General features: G+C 52.9%; 5 protein-coding genes across 5 annotated transcripts; 3 read left to right on the forward strand and 2 right to left on the reverse strand.

The window, feature by feature from the left end:
- Nucleotides 1-206: 206 nt before the first annotated feature.
- BDV17DRAFT_280981 (formin-mediated actin nucleation enhancer) lies at nt 207-3,211 on the reverse strand (the record flags this gene model as incomplete). Its single annotated transcript, XM_073759959.1, has 2 exons — nt 207-3,074; nt 3,140-3,211. 2 exons carry the CDS (start codon nt 3,209-3,211, stop codon nt 207-209), a joined length of 2,940 nt encoding a protein of 979 aa, XP_073616943.1.
- Nucleotides 3,212-4,959: 1,748 nt separating this feature from the next.
- On the forward strand, nt 4,960-8,584 carry BDV17DRAFT_280982 (putative PAB1 binding protein (Pbp1); the record flags this gene model as incomplete). The annotated part of the gene is made up of 5 exons (XM_073759960.1): nt 4,960-5,120; nt 5,384-5,570; nt 5,630-5,900; nt 6,010-8,331; nt 8,385-8,584. 5 exons carry the CDS (start codon nt 4,960-4,962, stop codon nt 8,582-8,584), a joined length of 3,141 nt encoding a protein of 1,046 aa, XP_073616944.1.
- Nucleotides 8,585-10,485: 1,901 nt separating this feature from the next.
- BDV17DRAFT_259900 (COPI-interacting protein CEX1) lies at nt 10,486-13,570 on the forward strand. The gene is made up of 9 exons (XM_073757483.1): nt 10,486-10,800; nt 10,901-11,038; nt 11,099-11,209; nt 11,272-11,418; nt 11,477-11,847; nt 11,898-12,192; nt 12,244-12,447; nt 12,493-12,665; nt 12,713-13,570. The coding sequence occupies exons 1-9, from the start codon at nt 10,678-10,680 to the stop codon at nt 13,485-13,487; spliced, it is 2,337 nt and encodes a 778-aa protein (XP_073616945.1). The 5' UTR covers nt 10,486-10,677; the 3' UTR covers nt 13,488-13,570.
- Nucleotides 13,571-13,745: 175 nt separating this feature from the next.
- Nucleotides 13,746-16,519, forward strand: BDV17DRAFT_259905 (uncharacterized protein). The gene has a single exon (XM_073757484.1). It carries the CDS (start codon nt 14,051-14,053, stop codon nt 16,328-16,330), a length of 2,280 nt encoding a protein of 759 aa, XP_073616946.1. The 5' UTR covers nt 13,746-14,050; the 3' UTR covers nt 16,331-16,519.
- Nucleotides 16,443-17,482, reverse strand: BDV17DRAFT_48954 (peptide alpha-N-acetyltransferase complex A subunit ARD1). Its single transcript, XM_073764620.1, has 2 exons — nt 17,007-17,482; nt 16,443-16,935 (listed from the first exon to the last, which is right to left on the reverse strand). Exons 1-2 carry the CDS (start codon nt 17,371-17,373, stop codon nt 16,556-16,558), a joined length of 747 nt encoding a protein of 248 aa, XP_073616947.1. The 5' UTR covers nt 17,374-17,482; the 3' UTR covers nt 16,443-16,555.
- Between the last annotated feature and the right edge of the window lie 1,366 nt (nt 17,483-18,848).

Below are 18,848 nucleotides of genomic sequence, written 5' to 3' on the forward strand. Positions count from 1 at the left end.
AAAAAAAAAAAAAAAAAAAAAAAAAAAAAAAAAAAAAAAAAAAAAAAAAAAAAAAAAAAAAAAAAAAAAAAAAAAAAAAAAAAAAAAAAAAAAATCCAGAACGAAAGATAGCTCACAAAAAGAAAGTAAATGAGCGGGGGTCGACGAGAGCATCGTTGATCACGACGTGAGGTTCGGCAGGTGTCTGCCCAAGTTGATGCGGTTCCTTAATTTTCCGACTCTGGTTTCTGACTGTCTGCTGGGGCTTCCTCCTCTTTCTTCTCTTCGCCAGCATTATCATCGTCTGCTGCCGGGGCCTTTCCTTTCGGTGAGCTTGGTTCTTCTGTGTTTTCGGGCGAGGCGTTCTCGGATGCCTCTGCCTCTGCTGTCGAGGACTGTTGCGCTTCCGCTTCCGCCTTTGCAATCTCAGCTGCACGAGCTTGGGCTATGTTCCACATCTCTTTGCGGTTGCGTTCGTCTTTGACTCGGCGAAGTCGCTCAGTTTCTTCGAACCCACCGCTCTTCTTCAGTCTTCCCTCTTCAACAAACTTGCCGAGTTCCTTCTGGAAAAGACCGACACGACGTGTCTCCAACTCCTTTTGTCGAGCCTTTTCAGCTCTTTCAATCGCTTCTAGACGGGTTTCGTGGTTGGGCTGCAAAGCTCGTACTTCGTCCAAGACACCGTCCTTTGCTTTCACAGGGTCAACTGCCGGATCGATCACCACGTTTCGCGAGACGTGCCGCAGGGTAGGGCCATTGTTGCCATTTGCCATGGCCTGTTGCTTGGTTGCTTGTTCGACAAGAGCAAAAGTCTGGGCCGCCTTTTCGAGATCATCTTGCAGATCAGCTGCAAGATCCTCCTGCATGGTGAGTTGGTCGCGCTCCTCGCAAACAAGCTGCAACTCCTTCTCCCAGATCTTGGTCCAAATTGGCTTCTCCCGCTGGAGGAAGTCTTGCATCTTTCTAATCTCCTTGGTTACAGTGCTAACGTCCTTGCCGACGGATTCCAGTTGTCTCGGGAGAGGCCGGACTCCCCGAGTGACCACGTCTTTCCGCAAATCCTCAATAAGATCTTGTAGGTCATCGACACGCGCGACGAGCCGCTCTGATTCCTCGGCAAGTTCCTTCTTTCCTTGACTGATCCGTGCGCGGCCCGCATTGCCTTCGAACGACGGAACGGATGCGTCGACAGCTGACGATTTGACGGTATCTGCCTTGGATCGTATCGCGCCCATTGAGCTAGCAATGTCCGCGGAGAAGTCTGTGTACGTTTGTCGCAGTACCGCAAGATCGCGTCGCAAGCTTGAGAGTTCTGCCATCTGGCTGGCGCTTCCGGAGATGGGGGCTCGTGAGGCCTCTCCCGCAGCAGGAGCGCTGGGAGCGGGAACGGAAGGTGCAGCGGCGAGGCGAGCGATTTCTTTGACAGCATCCAACTGCCGATCAGAAACTCGCTGCATCATACTACCCTGTCCATCCAAGGCTCCCTTCACGCCCTCGAGGAGACGTCGCACGCCGCCGAACTCGTCGTCGAAATGCTTCTTGACTTCGTCGAGAGCGTCAACGTTTAGAACAAGGACTGAGCGATCCTTTACATCGTTCAGATCCTCAAGCTCGTGCCTAATACCTGAGATAGAATCTTGAATATAAATTTCAGGTAAGTCTGCACCGTTGTTGTGCGTATTCCATGCAAACTTCTCTATAAATGCCAGTTGCAGTCTCCCTATCGTCAAGCCCGTTGAACCTTCTGGAAGCACGTATTTCTTGATCTTGCTCCTATACTGTAGAAACAAAGTAAGCTCCTTACCAGGGGACGGTTGTTCGGGCGAATACTGGGTAGATTGAGGCGGAGTCACAGCGGCAGCGTTCGGCTGGCGATGGCTTGATTTTGGCGTTTCTGGTCCTTGACTAGTGCTGGGTTCAACATTCTTGACCGGCTCAAAAGCGTCTGCGAGGGATGGCTCTTGGGGCATTGGGGGAAGCATGGGCGGTAGTTCACCAACACCATTCGGTACGTCTTTGTCGGCTGGGGACTCATTGTCAGTGGGCTTTGAGCCGTCTGTCGAGTGTTCCGTACGTGCTTCAACTCGGGGCTTCACAAGGTCTTCATCCGATCCATGGCCAGCTGGCGGTTGTTGCGGTTGAGCAGTTTTATCGTCGATATTACCACGAGATCGATTCGTCGAGCGTTGTCGTCTATGGACATATGACCCGCGTTTGCGCACGGCGTTGAGCGATTCTCGAACGTCACGGCCTCGATTGGGAATAGGCGAATTCTGGGTTGGAATGACAGGAACCCCGTTGGAAGACGCCCCTAAATGTTTTTGTATTTGATACGCAGAAAATCTCCGAGATGCGCGACGCTCCAGTTCTCCACTTCGCTGCAGAGCACCGATGGCGTCATCCTGCTTAGGTGGCGGCGGTGGTGGAGGGTAGGACGCCAGTGTAGAGCCCCTTGAACTCGTCTCGCTGTCTTGCTGTGCTGGCTGAGTTAACGCGTTCTGCGCTTCCCGTCGAGATGCCTCTCGGTCCGAGTAACTACCCGACTTGATATCGGGAGAGGATCGAGAGCCTGCGTGTAGCTTATCTTCCAGAGATCCACTGCTATCATATCGTGTACGGCCGGGGCGTTTCGGAGACGCGGGTCCCGGAGCATCTTCATACGACGCGGGTGCTTCACCCGTCACACTGCCCGCGCTTGCTTGTCGACCAGGCAGCGGTCTGCCGTCTTCTTTTTGCTGCCGAGATCTCAGGCGCGCTTGCTTTCTCTTCAAGCCGTGGAGGAGATTGATGATGATATCACGGATTCGAGGAAGGTAAACATCAAGACTTTGTGGTGAGGCCGTTTGGCTCAAGGTATCTTCGAGGATTGTGCGGAGGAGGTCAGGCACGGGACCCAGATCTGAAACATCCACTCCGATGGCATTGAAGGCACGACTGGCAAGATTAAACTCGTATCCCAAGCGTACATAAACGTCCGAGACCTCATTCTCAGATACCTGACGACGCGACCATTGGGTTAATGTTTCTAGCAATTGTTTCGTAGCTACGAGTAGATGCGTAACGCTTTTTTCGATTTGGGATATTTGTCCATTCGGCTGTAGACACATCTAGCAGTTAGCCAGGGTAAGCGGAGGCAAGGACGAATCAAGACCAAACTTACCACTGCACTCCTCGACGACTGGGATCTTGCTGAGCTCGATGAGCTGCGCGGTGCAGAAGACTGCGAAGTCATGGTGGTATCTGTACTGCTCTCCGATGCAGAGTAAAAGTGCTGTGCGGAGGGGCTTCGAGTGGAGCGCGAGGAGTTGCTCGCTGATGACTGCATGTGCGCACGAGGTCGGAGTATTATGTGAATATAAGATCGAAACGGACGCAGGCCAGAGGCGAAAAGGGGCTATTTATTTCGAGGCCGACGTAGGGGGGACCAGGAACCGAGAAGGGGGAGGCTGACTGTGCGGGAGGCTTGGTGTAAGGGAGCTCGAACAGCGCAGGCCAGAACGGGTAGGGGTGGTTGAAAGGAAAGAAGAATATTTACACGCAGCGCTAAAAAGAAAAATATGCAAGGTTGAGACTCGTGAGAAACCGGCGATATGTACGGGGTCCAGGACGCAAGATAGAAGAGCAGGTCGGCGAGGAAGAAGGAATCAGCAGAGGCCGTGATAGGCGTTTGGCTACATATTAATTGGGCTGAAGTCACGACGTGCGATAAACGCCTGAGGCACCAGTCCCCGGCCCGCCCAATCACATACAACACCAGCCACCCCCATTTGGCCTTAGGCCTCAGTCAGCATCGTTTTGTTTGATCTACAGAGGAGATGCAGGGAAACAGTCCTGCACAAGAGAGATCAGGTTTGATCACACCTCAAGATCTGAATCTGTTCATCAAGTGTAATTTATGCCAATACTTCATCACTTCTGTATTTTCCTTAGTCATGCTATGCTTCACCCCTGGGTCATGGGCATAATTGTCTGCCTTGCATGCGCACCAATCACCACCAGAACCGAGTAATACAGACTGATGTACAATTGGATTCTTCAGCCTTCTTGTCACTTGCGCCATGATCCAGATCCCCGATCCCTCATAGCAAGAAAATGGATCCCCTCTCCTCCGTCGACGGTCGGACACTAGAATACGATCCGCTACCTAAACTGTTATCGGAGCTAGACTACTATCTACTATCTACTCCGGAATATATCCCGGCCTTCTATAAATATCCAGCTGGGGACCTCTCACCTGGGTATGTGATTCATAGGAAGAAACGAGGTCATCTGTGACTACCCTAAGCGAGGGCACAAAGCCTTGTTGGCCCTGTTGAGGCTGATAGACCGCGCGTCCTCTGCAGGATGTAGACTCTACACTGTAGAAAGTGAAGCCGTGCTTGCCAGGAACCAAGGAGCGTCTGGGCTTTGTGCTCGGAGCCGTGGTCCCACTCAATCGCAGGATCACCTTAGCCTTTACCCTTCCACCTCCACCTCACCCAACTTTCCCACCTAAACTTCACCCTCTTGGTAGCTCTAGAGTCCGCACTTTCATCTGTTGTGTCCATCTTTCCTGTTTGTTTCTTTGTGGTCGCTGCTATTTCTCGCTTTTCTTACTGCTTGCATTTTCGCCATACCTTGATTCTTTCCATCGGACATTCTATTCTCGCTGTCAAGACTCGGTTTTCTCCTTCTTTTTCTCCCTGGGGCTCCTTTCCAGACCGTCGCTCCCAGATCCCGTGACCTCACACCTTGAGCTTAACACCCGTCGTGTGCATTTCCTCCACCCACACCCAGAGTCGCCCACACTTGTTGTTTCTCTCCCACCCCTCCGCCCCCTCTTTCCATCCCCGTCCACCTGCAACACTTCCTCGCGCCCCATTTGCGCAGGCGGTGTGTTGCTTTCATCGTCACGACCTCCGTCGACCTTTGATCTGAGGCTCTACGTCGTGCTGAGTACCACGACGTGAGCTGCGTTTCGTTCGACATCCGAGCCAAACCATGGCTTCCTCCACCGTCAACTCCGCTCCCGTTGCGAACAGTGCTTCCGGAAATGCATCAGTACAGAATTCAGCCTCTCGGCCTTCCCTGAGGACAACTACCAATAAATCGTCGGATGGCGGCAGACGACAGACCGGTAGCCCAGCGGACGGCGGGCAAAGGTACGTTGCGTTGTCCTCCATGGCGCCTCAATTCGGCCTCGTCGACTCTTTTACCCTTATTCATTGCTTCACTTTCACCGCCACACTCCCGATGCATCGTCAACTTTACATGCTGTTAGAGCCAGATTTGTATCTGTCGTGTCGCATGCATTGTGGCTAAAGAGCTGTTGCGTGGAGCCTTTATTCTTTATGCTCCCTCGTGTCCTGACGCAACTGGATTCTTCTTATATATGGGGATTCTCGCTAACGGCTACTTGTTGCAGACGTAGCAATTCTCAAAAGGCCTGGACCCAAGGCACAAACCCTATCACCCAGCGGCCTTCCTTCTCTCAACAGAACGGCAACATGTTCCAAAAGCCATCGTCATCTCCTAAACCTCCCGCGAAGGAGTCAAACACTCCTGACAACCACGCAAATGACCGCCTGCTATTCTTGACCGCTAGCTTCATTGTACGGCACATCACCACTCCAATTGAAAAATAATAATGAAGCATACTCATAATGACTAGGGGCTCACTGCTTTCGTCACCACGAGAAATGGCGAGGAATTCACCGGAATACTCTCCTCCTCATCGTTCGAACCCACCGACTCGTCAATAACGCTCAAGATGACACAAAGACAATCGAAACATGATCAGCACCGAAGCAACGGAGTAAGCGACGTCGCCAGTCCTTTTCTCGGGGTAGCACCAGAACACAGCATGACTTTCAACTTGAACGATGTGGTTGATATTTATGTACCGAATGTCACCACGACTGACGTTTTGGCAAAGTCTAATGGTACGTATATTTTAATTCTTACTGCTCTATTTTTTGGTTGCTTCCAGATAATTCAACCAATTCCCTCCCGATCTCGCATTGAGATTTATTAACGGCAATTTTCCCTCAGGAGAATCCACTGGTTTCAGGACAGATACCGATATTTCCGGAAATATCGCCATTCGAGAGCGAACGTTGAAGCGCTGGGAGCCTGGAGCTGACGCGGACACGGATTTGTCTCTTGAAAGTACCACCAAGCCCTCGAAGACTTGGGACCAGTTTGAAACCAACGCCAGACTCTTTGGTGCTACGAGCAGCTACAATGAGGATCTCTACACTACCCGCATCGACCGTTCGGACCCCACCTACAAGCAAAAAGAAGCTGAGGCAGCTCGCATTGCTCGTGAAATTGAGACTAGTGAAGTGGACAATGCACATGTTAGAGAGGAACGAGGGCTCCAAGAAGTCGATGCCGGCGATGAAGAAGATAAATACAGTGGTGTTCGTCGTGACGAGAAAAACTTCCCGCCATTGGTTTCTGGCCAGCCGAACAAATACACCCCACCCGCGCTCCGGAACGCCAACCACCTTACTGCAATCGCCCCCCCTTACACAGCCGCCAGCAAACGAATGACCACCACCAAAGAACCCGTCCCCGCAGCGCAGCCGACGAAGGAGACTGTTCCAGCACAACAGCCACTTGCAGCACCCGCGACCAATGCGGGCCCTATTGTCGACGCAGAGCGAAAAGCTGCTGTTCCCCCCAAAGCATCTTCCACAACACCTGCTGCCGCTAAGGGCGCACCTCCCGAGATCAACTACGAGGTCGAGGTCGCGGACCGATTCCGAGTTTTCGCAAACAATGAGCGAATCAAGTTGGACCAACGGCGTAAAAACCAGCAGGCTCACGATCGTTCAGTTAAGCTGAATGAGTTGTTGAAGTTCTCTCGAAATTTTAAGCTTGCGACTCCTGTCCCGAAGGATCTAGTGCCCATTCTTGCCAAAGATCCGCATAAACAGGAAGCCATTATTCAACGAGCTCAGCAAAGCTCTGAAGACAAGAAGTCTCCTGATGTTACTCCTCCAGCAGCCGCTGTCGAACAGAAAAAGACTGCAGATCAGACCCAGTTGCCTATACGCCAGGCAAGCGGCGCAACAACTTCGCAGACACCGTCGGACCGTCCTACCTATCCTCGTGGCCGTCAAGGGTACCCACCAACTGGCCCTCAGGGTGGCCCCGGAGGGCGAGTCCAGCACCAACCATTCTACCCAGGCCGCCAGGCAACAGGTATGCTCGGTCATCGGCTTGCCGACAATCTCCAGCAGCGAAAGGGAGCGGCTGCAGGGGCCGTTCCTACCCCGTTACCTATTCAAGAACCGCGTGCTGGGCCCTCTACCGACCAATCGAATGTTTCTAGCCCCACCAAAGTTTTGACACCCACATCTTCCGTTTCAACAAAGTTTAATGTGAAGGCTATGGAATTCAAGCCGAACCCTGCGGCCAGCACATTCACACCTGGCGCGTCGAATGCATTGGCTTTCAATAAGCCTGACTCGCGCGCTAAGAGTTCGCCCGACTTCTTGAACGGTAAGAAGCCGCGTCCTATTTCCGAGCGTCCGTCCCTTAAGGATCAATTCAATCCGATCAAGCGCATGAAGAAGGAGAGTGCAGAGCAGACCGAGCGGGATTTCACTTCCAATGGCGGGATTCCTTTTGCTTATAACACTCTTCCAACCTGGAATGTTGCCACCAATGGAGACGAAGAAAGGAGCTATGTGCACATGTTTAGATCGTCTCCCACTTCCCCGCAGCGGTCTGCCTCGAACCCACAGATGCCACACCAGCCACACCTGCCTTATCAGTTCCAGCAAACTCCAAGCATGCCTCCTGTCTCTGGCCCTCCCCATGGGCCACACCTTCACCCTCAGCAACATCATGGCTCTGGGCCTCCTCACTTTGATGATCCACACCGTATGCAGATATCTGCATCCACATCCCAAATGTTCCCGTCGCCAAGGCTTCAGCATGGGTACCCGTCACCTATGGCACCACATGCACAGCTCGCGTTCGGGCAGCAGCCGGTACCTCAATTTTATGCAAGCGGACCACAGCCGGTCCATATGCGACATTACCAAGGGGGTCCTCAATTTGTCAACCCACAGGGTGCCATGTCAGCTCCCATGATGGCGCAGCAGCCCTCCAATGGCCCCTACATGGGGGTTCCTCAGGCTCCGTTTACGCCCCAAATGCAAATGTACTCGCCCAACCCAGGACACGCCTATCCCCATGTTCCGCCGCCTCAGCCACACGGCGGTTACCCTAGTCCCAGCCGCGGCGCCCCTATGATGATGCATCAGAACTCTCAACCCGGTCAACCTCCGCAACACGTCATGTATATGTCCCCTGGCCAGCACCAGCAGCCAATGTATGCCGGACAGCAGCCAGGTCATAGTACGTGTGGTAGTATAAGGAGTCAGAATGCGCATTTGCTAATGAACTTCTAGTGCATCCGGGCCGCGGCAACTATCCCCAACAGCAACCACACTTCCAGTCTAGCCCACATCAGGCACATCACTACCCTCCTCATCAGCACCGCACACCAAGTAACGGTTTTAACCAGCTGCCTCAAATGCCCCCTCCTATGGCTGCTCAACCCCCTTCCTCGAACGGAGGCCAGGCTCAGGAGACAGACGAATCTGAATGATTCGATAAATAGACCTATCTCAACGGCCTTCTTACCTCATAGCCTTCGAGATCACGCCAACGGTCTCGACTCTGCCGCTCGGAGACCCAGCCAGCAACCTTGCTAGCCCTGGGGCTGCGTCCTTCGCAGGATGTCTGCCTCGTTTTAGAACTTATTCCTAGCGCATACTCGATCACGTTGGCCTGTGGACGCCCCGTCCATGTTCTTAGAACTGGCGCGATATTTGCCATCGGTGAGACTGTCTTGTTTTCCATTAGTCAAGCTTTCACTGACATGGACAGCCGAAATTGACAGATTCATCCTTCCAGTATGGCCTTGTTGAATTTCGAAAGCGTATGATAGGAGGCTCGGGAGTGCATTTGTTCAGCGAAGGTAGTCATAGTCATTCTATCCAGATTGGTGCTCTGCTCGTATTCGATCAAGATGCTTGCGCTCGTGTGAGTCTATGTTCTACTGGGATCATGGCAGTGATTTATCAGAATATGAACTCTCTGGGTTGATCTATGTCAATGCTATGTGCTGGGTTGCAGCTGTCTAAACCATGTAACCTTTCTGAGTTGGCAAGGACAGCGGTTGAGGCTTTTAGGGATTGAAAGTCAAGTCATGTATTCAGGTGTGGATTGCAAGCGTGAGGAAGCGTGAGGAAGCGGGAAGCGGGAAGCGGGAAGAGGAGTCGATAGTAGTAAAGCAGGAGCTGAATGGTACTTCAAGTTGTTGAAAAGGATTGATTGTCCTATAGTACATGCTGTAGAATATCTATCCTCCCAACCATCCTCTGTCAAAGCGGTCGAGGTTGCGCTCCTGTTGCTGCTCGTTAGCAAGTTGCCTTAACATGAATAATATGTGCAGAGTGCAATATAAAAGCAAGCAATCTCCTCAGGTCTTTTCAGTTTATATTCTGGTCATCATTCACCAAGACTCAACCTTCCCAGCCGCGGTACAAACCATACTCAAAACCAGAACAATCACCCTAACCACGTAACCCAGCGCCAAATTCCGCAACACAATCCACATATCCAACCCTAATTCACCACACCCCAACGAGTCCCAGTCCAGTCCACAAGGGCCCAGCAATCCCGCAGTATATAAGTATGTATGTATGTGCATACATACTACCCACTAACCAATCCCACGTGAAAGGACCAAAGGCCGTGACTTGGTAGCCGGAAAGAATGGCCCACCATGTCCGCCGCAGCCATTAGTTTCTGCAATTCCTCATGGAGAAAAGCGGACCAGAAACCCCAGATCGCGGCTGGTGAGGTTTGCTTGTTTTGCTGTACACAGTTCTTCCCAAGGTAAAGGTAAACCTCCTGGTCGTGGGTCTTGCGACTAGGACCTTATTTGCCTTTTATAAGAATGTGCCTGCTGGGATTGTGGACGTCGTTGATGGACTTAAGGGGACGAGGGAGGATTCTCGAGGAAGGATAGGCGTGAGGGGATTCTGGACTGAGTTGGGTTTGGGTTGAAGGATGCCGTTGTTGAGTTTTGTGGGTGTTCCTTCGGTGGGAAGAGTCGTCGAGAATTCGCGGTCTGACCTTTTACCAGGGTCGCATCTTTGGAGAGGTGTTGTGTTGTGTTGGTGGGATGGGTGCGGTGGATGGTGTTAGAGGGGGATGAGGAATGCGTACTTACTGGAGCTAGAGGAGTTGAAGATGGCGGTTAGCTGAGATTGGTTGGGTTAGCGCGTACCGTTGGATAGTTTCATTGTGTAGGACATCTTGGAGGATGAGCTTGAAGAGAAAGAAGATGTATAGAGAAGAGGCTCGGAGAAAGTGACGGACGCGACAAAACAGCGACAGTGAGTGGGCACCTTGGGACGCCCTAGACCAGATCGGGGGCGGGGTTCGGAGTCCATCCATTGTTTGCATAGACAACCAGCACAGCTACTACTTCATTTTCTGTGAAGACCATTCACTGAGGTTTGGAAGTTGTCGCGACACTAAACTCTTCCATTTCTCACCCGCTCACCTTTAATCTCCATCCCACCTCCGAGCGGACCTCCGACCTCGAGTCGCAGGGTCTCCGAAAAGACCAACTCAGCCAGCAACCCCCAAATAAGCTACCACTGGCAACACGACCGTTCCACGGCCGCAATGGATTTCCTTAAGTCCGCCGTCGCATCTGCGATGGCCAAGGGCAGCTCGTTTCCCTACTCGCTAGGCGACAGAGTCGACATCTCCGACTCAATCTGGACGCTCCATAATGCAACGAAACGGGTATGCAACCAGCCCAACTACAACAATTCCCTGATCGCTCCGCGGTCACTCTCGCTACGGACACAGCGCTGATAATGCTGTCTGGCCTTGCCCAATATAGGAAGACGGCTCCGCATGCAGTGTTTTCACCTTCTACATCGCCGCGAATAAGTCCCGGCTGCCGCTCGCGAAGAACGCTGTGCGCAAATCACGAACGTTAAGACATCCCGGCGTGATTAAGGTTTTGGATACGATCGAGGTACTTGCGCCTGATTTGTTGGCTGCTGTTTCCGGGACAATGCTCATAGAGACTGTTTAGACCGACACGAGTATATATATCGTGACGGAACGAGTGGCGCCCCTTTCGTGGAATGTGAAGCGGAGGAGTTTGAGCGAGGAAACGTCGAAATGGGGGTTGTATACGGTAGCGGTGAGTGCTGCTTTCTGAGAAAAATCCTGCTTCAGCTCTTACTGATGGGTTTGCGTCTCCAGTCTACCCTCAAGTTCATCAACGGAGATGCTGCGTCCGTCCACGGTGCCGTCCGATCATCATCAGTATACACGAGTGAGAGTGGCGAATGGAAGCTGGGAGGATTCGATATACTGAGCTCAATGAATGATGATGAGGCAATTATATATGTCAGTCAACGGAACCCTACGTCAAAGACTGTTGCGTGAGGATACTGACGAGGCGCAGACATACGGCAGTCTAGTACCAGACGCCGCTCGATACACTCCGCCGGAGATTGTAAAAGGTGGATGGGACGCAATCAAACGACATCCCCTCACAGCAGTTGATTCATACGGCCTTGCAATATTAGTGTATGAGGTCTTCAATGGCAATTTCACGGGAGACCAGGTCGGCAAGACAACAAACATTCCACCTACTATGCACGGCAGCTATAAACGTCTCGGAACGGCCAATCCGAAACTACGACTGAGCCCGGCGCACTTTGTAGAGCAAGGGAAGAAGAGCGGCGGATTCTTCGAGACGCCGCTTATCCGGCTGACGGATGATATTGACAGTCTAGGGCTGAAGAGTGACGCTGAGAGGGAAGAGTTTCTCAAGTGAGTGACTTCTATGGAGACAATTCGAGCTTCGTTGCTGACCAACTCAGCGAGCTGGAGAATTTGTCGGAAGACTTCCCAGAGGACTTTTTCAAGATGAAGGTGCTCCCAGAACTACTAAAGTCCGTCGAGTTTGGCGGCGGCGGTCCCAAGGTTTTATCGGCGATCTTGAAAATAGGCGGGAAGTTATCGCAGGACGAGTTCAATGCTAAACTTACGCCGGTTATTGTTCGCCTGTTCGGTAACCCTGATCGAGCGATCCGAGTATGCCTTCTGGATCACCTGCCCGTCATGGTTGAGAATCTGTCTCAGAAGATAGTCAACGACAAGATATTCCCTCAGATGGTTGGTTTGTCATTTATTCGCATCTGGGCTGTGCTAATGGTTGGTATGCAGACCTCCGGTTTCACAGACGCAGCACCCGTTGTCCGAGAACAGACAGTCAAGGCTGTCTTGCCTCTTATTAACAAGCTGAGTGACCGGACAATCAATGGCGAACTTCTCAAGTTCTTAGCGCGGACTGCCAACGACGAACAGCCGGGTATTCGAACAAATACCACGATTTGTTTGGGAAAGATTGCGAAGAACCTGGGACAGGGAGTAAGTAATAAACACTCAAGCGCGAGCAATGCTAATCCTTCATAGTCAAGAGCCAAAGTTCTTGTCGCAGCTTTCACACGTGCACTTCGGGATCCGTTTGTACATGCTCGGAATGCCGGTCTGCTGGCGCTTTCTGCAACACTAGATGTGTTCTCTGAAGATGATTGCGCCACTAAGGTTCTGCCGGCGATATGTCCTGCTCTTCTTGACAGAGAAAAGTGCGTTGGTTACCAACATTGCCAATAATACCACTAACTGTCCGCAGGTTAATAAGAGACCAAGCCAACAAGACATTAGACTTATACCTACAACGTGTCCGGAAGTTCGGCAACACCATGGCCGACACGGTCCTCCCGCCGACAACCAGTCCAGACGCACCCCAGGATGCTGCTCGCATTGGGACATTCAACGACAAATCCTGGGCAGGATGGGCCATCTCATCGTTCACTAACAAGATGTCAGCAGCTGATGGCGATATCCAGCCTACTGCCGGCGCGACCAAACCAGCCAAGGAAGCGCGCTCTGCGTCTGTACCTCGACCGGCCAAGTCATCATTACCAGCACCATTAAACCCCGCTAAAGAGATCTTACGGCCATCAGTCCAACCACTGGGCCGTTCAATGTCCGCGCAGCCCGCACCAGTACAACAAGAAGAACCAGAACCGGCAGACGACGTCTACGACGCATGGGGAGCCATGGATGACGGCGACAAAGACGGATGGGGCAACGACGAAGACCCCTTCAATGCCCCGTCGGCAACAACAACAATCTCACCTACGAGTGCTACATCGAAACCCAAAGGAAGTCCCGTTCCGTACGATGACGGCGGGGAACCGGACTTTGCGGGCTGGCTTGCGGCGCAATCGAAAGCAAAGAAACCCTTGCCTAAGGGGCTGAGTAGCTCTAAAGCTACGCCAACAGCGCGGACGACAAGCCCTAGCGTTACGACAAAACCTAAGGTTGTTGCCCCTGCGAAGAAGATTGATACGAAGCCGAAGGATGAGGACGAGGATGATGGGTGGGGAGATGCATGGGATTGATCTAAGTACTTCTCATTGCTCTACAAGAGATACAACACTGCAGGGCGTTGGGGCTGTTGATAAATACCATGCACATAGGATATAGACCGATAATCGATTAATTGCTGTATAAATGTCTATGGAGTGTTTCAGTAGTTCAGCCCTACAGCCCGGTGGCGGTGCTTCGGCCAATCGGAGAGCGGCAGCCCCGTGACCAATGAGTGGCAGTGTCCACCATCCTCGAGAGCTTCATCTCGACTTCTTCTTGCATTCCCACGACTGGCTCGTAATTCGTCGTATTGCGGCCTAATCCGACTGTGAATACCTCAGCGGATCGGAACCAGTTACGGTGCTGCCTCTGGTCGAGCGGTGTTGGTGGAACGTACCATTCGCCGCGTGCCTTTTTAATCTTGCTGCCTTGCCCACTACCCTCTACAAGACCAGGGTGCTCTCCCAGCACGCTTTCCCCAGTGGGCTGGACACTGCTCTCTTAGAAACTCTGCACTATGTACGGCACCTTTTAGCGCGATAAGTGACATATCAAGCGATCCTGTGTTCTGTTTCAGGGATTACCGCTCCCCGCCATGGACCCTGAAGAGGCGCCTCCGCCGCCATACTCCGCCGTGGACCCTTTGCTGGCGCCATCAGCCAGCAACAGAAATGCACCTTCTTCGTCGGCTGCAAATCCTGGCCTCCTTCATCTCCGCGGCGGGGATGCACGATTGCATGGCCGAGCCGGCGCTGCTGCTGCTGCTGCACATGTAGCTGCTTCTGTGGCCCTGCCGGCCCATTTCTCCTCGGCCGCGGCTTACTTTGCTGAACGGCCTCCTCCTGAAGTTCAGCATGGCGAGCAGGCTCTAGAGCACCATATGACCATCTACCCGCGCAGCCAGGCAAAGGACTTCCCGCGGCGTCCGCGATGCTGGAGTCCGCGGATGGACAACATCGCCCAGCAGGACTGGGACATGTTCCTGCGGCATCTTTTTCCGTCGCACCTCGGCCTTGCGTCTTCGTCCGCTGAGCTCCCGCGGCAGGTGAGGGCGGAGATTCGACGGGACAGGAAAGACCGGCCTCAGGAGACGGATGAAGAGCGGGAACGGCGCATCGCGACGGTTATGAAGGAGTGGAATCAGTACTTTTTTGAGCCGCGCGCCGTCCGCATCTTGTTCTTCTACGTGACGGATCCCAGGGCTGCGCCTATTTCGCCTTTATGTCCGCGGTGCTATCCGGCTGCGACGCGCGCGTCGGGGAATCGTACCGGGCAGACGCCAGAGGCTGGTAGGGGCCATCCCCTCCCGCCTAATATATATCCTGCAGCCGGATATAACCAACCCATGTTCCCCGGCCAAGCACCAGCTCCATATGGATATCCGAATCCCGGTATGCCGGCCCCGTTTCCCCCGCAGCAAGGGTCTGGATTCTTTCACCCTGCAAACCCGCATCAGTATCAGAACCCATACCCGCAGTATCCGGCATGGGGTTGGGGCAACCAGTACCCGCAGCAGCAGGAGAGCTCGAGCCTTAAGGGCGGTCCGCTCAGTTGGTTCTCGAACCTCGCGGCGAAGGCTCAGGTTTATGGTGATCGTCTCTCGGAGCAGGCGTGGCAGTACGGAGACCAGATTACGGCTCATGCATCGCATTACGGACGGCAAGTCGAGGAGCAGGCGTTGGCGCATGGCCGCTGGATTGAAGAGCAGGCTGGGCTTGGGTCGCGGAAAGTTGAATCTGGGTTCTCGGGATGGAACCCGCCGCAGCAGCCTTATTATCCTTATCAGTATCCTCAGCCTCCTGCTAGTCATACGCCGAATCCTACGCAGCAAAACGCACAGCAAACGGGAGTTACGACTACAACTATGCCTATTCAACAAGCAACGGCTACAGCTACGCAGCAGCAGCAGCAACGGGAACAACCCACTTCACAACCCCGTCAACTCTCCCATAACCAAACTCAAACCCAAGCACAAACCCACCCACAATCTCAATCTCAAACCCAATCCCAACCCCAATCTCGAACCCCCCTCCCCTTGAACCGCCGTCCCTCAACCTCCTCAACAACCTCCGACTCCTCTCTCTCCTCAATCTCAAGTATAAGCACAACATCGGACCTATCCTCCTCCGACCTCGCCACCGTCCGCGCCCAACTCCTCTCCCTGGACGCGCACCACGACAGAGACCTCTACGACGCGGCGGTCGAACTCCGTCGTCAACTCGACGCACTCCGCGAATCGAAACGGCAGGCTCGCGTGAACTGCTCGAATCGCACGACGACAAGTACAATGGCGAATCGGTTGCGGAGTGGGTGGGGGTCTAGTTCGCGCGCGAGTGAATCTTCACATGGGTTTGGTTCAGGAAGGAACGGAAGTAGTTGGGGACGGTGGGAGAGTCCAGCAGATCGGCAGCGGAATGCGGCGGAAAGAAGAGCGGCGAAGGAGGAGTTAAGGGCTACGAGGAAGGCGTTTCGGGACGTGCTTAAGCGGGCGAGGGAGGAGCAGAGGGAGCGGAGGAGGGTTAAGAGGGGGAGGAGGAGGCAGGAGAGGAGGGCGAGGGAACGGGAGCGGGAGGCGAGAGAGGGTCAGAGTCAGGCTGCACCTACGGCGGAGTCATCGAGTCTAGAACTGCAACAGCGGTTGCAGAATCTTGAGCTGGAGAGTAGTCGTGGCCGTGGCCGCGATGGCGAAAATGCTCCGGAGCAGGTTGCGGGTCCCCGATCTTCGACGCAGCGGGCCAGCCCTGGAGGTCATGATGATGCTGCGTCTGAGAGCAGCGCGGTTAGTTCAATCCGTACGCCCAGTGCCAGCTCGGATGACGAAGGGGATGCCCAAAAGAAGGAAAAAGAAAAGAAAGCTGACAAGGAAATCAAATAGCGTGCTTAAACTCTTTAGCGACTGATGTTTGAGGTTGAAATTTCTCAATGTTTCTGATGTGAATATGAAGGTGTTTGGACCATTTGTATCGATTTTTGGATTTTTGTTATCTATACTCGTCATTTATATCTCCTCTTCTCCAAGGTATTGCGAAGTAAATACAGCCGCCTACATAGCCGCAATGAAGCCATCACACACACACCACCCCATACATAGTTCCCAAATCTATGAAGCATTCTTAACTTCACTTCTCTCAACCAACTCCCCAACCCCCAAACTCCGTCCCACCTTAACCCGCACCTTCTTTTCCTCATCCTTCTCCTCCTTCTTCCCAGCCTCGCCCACCTCATCCCCCTCATCCAACTCCTTCTCATCACTCGCATGGCGCGCGCGATCCTTCTTCTCAATCTCCTCCCAGTTAAGCCACATCCCCGAGAGATCCATGCGCATCGCATACGCGTCCTCCCCGTCGGCATAGTACTTGCTCTCGACGTTGTCGACCTGGAAGCCCAGCGTGTCGCGGTAGAGGCGGAGGGCGGCGGTGTTTGAGACGCGCACGTGCAGGGAGACGAATTGGGCGCGGTGGGATTCGGCCATTGCTCTTTCTATTCACCAAAAACATTTAACATTAGCTGGTGGTTGATGTATCGTGGGAAGGGTGGGGGTAAGAACGCACGAGACATCCTCATCAACCTCTCCGCAATCCCCAACCTCCTATGCGTGCGCATCACGCTCAGGCTAGTAATATGGCCGTGCTGCACGCCGTCCGTTGGCTCCTCTTCCATCTTGGCAAGCACGTACCCGACAACTTTGGGGTACTGGCCTGAGATATCTGTTGCTCCGCCATTTTTATTATTAGAGATTTTATACCCGCCGCGCGGCCGCACAACAGCAACGAAGCTGAGTTGCGGCCAGGTGAGAGCGTGGTAGAGGTAGTATTTCAAAAAGTAGTTCTCGGGGAGGTTTGTGATGTTGCAGGTTTGGATTGCGGGGAGGAGGTCGATGTAGGAGGGGTAGGAGGAGAGGGGGACGATGTCGACCATGTTGTTGGCGGGTTTGAGCTTCGGGAGCTCAGAAAGTCGTTGATTGGGAACAATGGATTGGTATGGCTGCGAGGGGGAGTGGAATTTGAGTGACAGCCGCGGAGAGGTGTTCTGTTCGGAAGATGATGAGGTTGGACTTCGAGTTCGGACTGGAGCCCGGCTGGGTTTTGAGTGTGGGGCGCTAAGCCTGTTTGGGAATGTATACTTCGACTGACAGTAGTAACAGCTGCAACATTGCTCATGTTGTCGATTCCATAGCTCTAGTATAATAGAGCAACTTAGGACTATAGTTGAAAGATGGATACTATCTCTTCAGGCGGCCGTATTGAGTTGCAGCGGATAGCAGCGGCTAAAACAGAGCATTTACACGGGACCAACTACTAACCGCTATATGCTGCCAGAAACTAGAACGAAGAGAAGAAACTTCCTATGACAAGACAGAACAGGCCTTGTAAAGGAATCCCCAATCTCAAATATTGATTATTATCTACGATGTACTACTCTAAGGTTCCAGGAGTTTCACCCATCACATGTTGTAAGCGCAACATAGCCGCATCTGATGCTTGAACGTGCTTGACTAGCCAGACTGCACAAGTCCTCGTAGCTCCATTAAGGTAGTCTCATCTGGGCCAAATCTCCTCCAATAACCCTTATGGTGTTCCACCACAGCGCGTATATAACGTGGTCGTGCCCGCCGGAAGATTAAGACATTTGTAACTCTCTTTCCTTACTCCCTTCCCGAGGCTATCTTCAAGCTCTTGCATCAAACACCTCGGGTCTCGATATGCTCGCAATCAGTCGCCATGAAGCATCACATGATCCGGACATGGGTCGTCCTGGCCGAGACTATACCGTTGATAAGTACGGTCTTCCATTACTCGACCACCATAGTACCGCATCCTAACCATCTAACCAAGGCAGTTGCAGCTGCAGCGGCTGAAAGCAACATCTTCACGAGAATGCACCTGAACATAGAATCAACTAGGGACGTAAACGCGTCATCTGCGGATTTTACCTGGGACATGTTGGACTCCTCGGGCCCTGAGTACGTATCATGTTACATGGAGCACTGCTTCGGCATTGAACTAGTAGAGTCCGAGTCCGAGTCAGGAGTCCGAGCCAAACTCCGAGCACAGAGACAACGGCGACAAAGGCGGGCTGGAAGGCTGGGGAGTGAAGCCTATTCATGTATGGTCTCACCGTTCGGCGCTGGTTTGATCTGGATTTTGGCCCGCAGGTTCTGGCGACGACGACGTGAAAGGAAGAATGAGGTCATCGAGCTTATGGATATGCCGATTTCGGACTCAGTTGGAAGAGAGGAACTCAATCGTGACCGTGACCGAGAGCAGGAGCCCGTTCCCTCTCCCAGCTCCAGCTCCAGGCTTTACTAGTCCGGAACTGCCGATGTATAGGAGTAGGGAGAGGGCAATGGAAAGGGCAGGGACGCCGCCGCCCCCTTATTCGTGTGATCCGGT

The sequence above is a fragment of the Aspergillus undulatus genome, assembly GCF_047715775.1.
Source record: "Aspergillus undulatus strain CBS 261.88 unplaced genomic scaffold BDV17scaffold_16, whole genome shotgun sequence".
NCBI lineage: Eukaryota > Fungi > Ascomycota > Eurotiomycetes > Eurotiales > Aspergillaceae > Aspergillus > Aspergillus undulatus.

What these genes read in the sequence shown, in the direction of transcription:
- BDV17DRAFT_259900 (XM_073757483.1), top strand. Translation starts at nt 10,678, where the DNA reads ATGGATTTCCTTAAGTCCGCCGTCGCATCTGCGATGGCCAAGGGCAGC. An exon ending in AGGTTTTGGATACGATCGAG is followed by an intron (nt 11,039 to 11,098) that starts GTACTTGCGCCT and finishes GAGACTGTTTAG; the next exon opens with ACCGACACGAGTATATATAT. An exon ending in ACAAGATATTCCCTCAGATG is followed by an intron (nt 12,193 to 12,243) that starts GTTGGTTTGTCA and finishes GTTGGTATGCAG; the next exon opens with ACCTCCGGTTTCACAGACGC.
- BDV17DRAFT_48954 (XM_073764620.1), bottom strand. Translation starts at nt 17,373, where the DNA reads ATGGTCGACATCGTCCCCCTCTCCTCCTACCCCTCCTACATCGACCTC. An exon ending in GAGGTTGATGAGGATGTCTC is followed by an intron (nt 16,936 to 17,006) that starts GTGCGTTCTTAC and finishes TTTGGTGAATAG; the next exon opens with AAAGAGCAATGGCCGAATCC.
- BDV17DRAFT_259905 (XM_073757484.1), top strand. Translation starts at nt 14,051, where the DNA reads ATGGACCCTGAAGAGGCGCCTCCGCCGCCATACTCCGCCGTGGACCCT.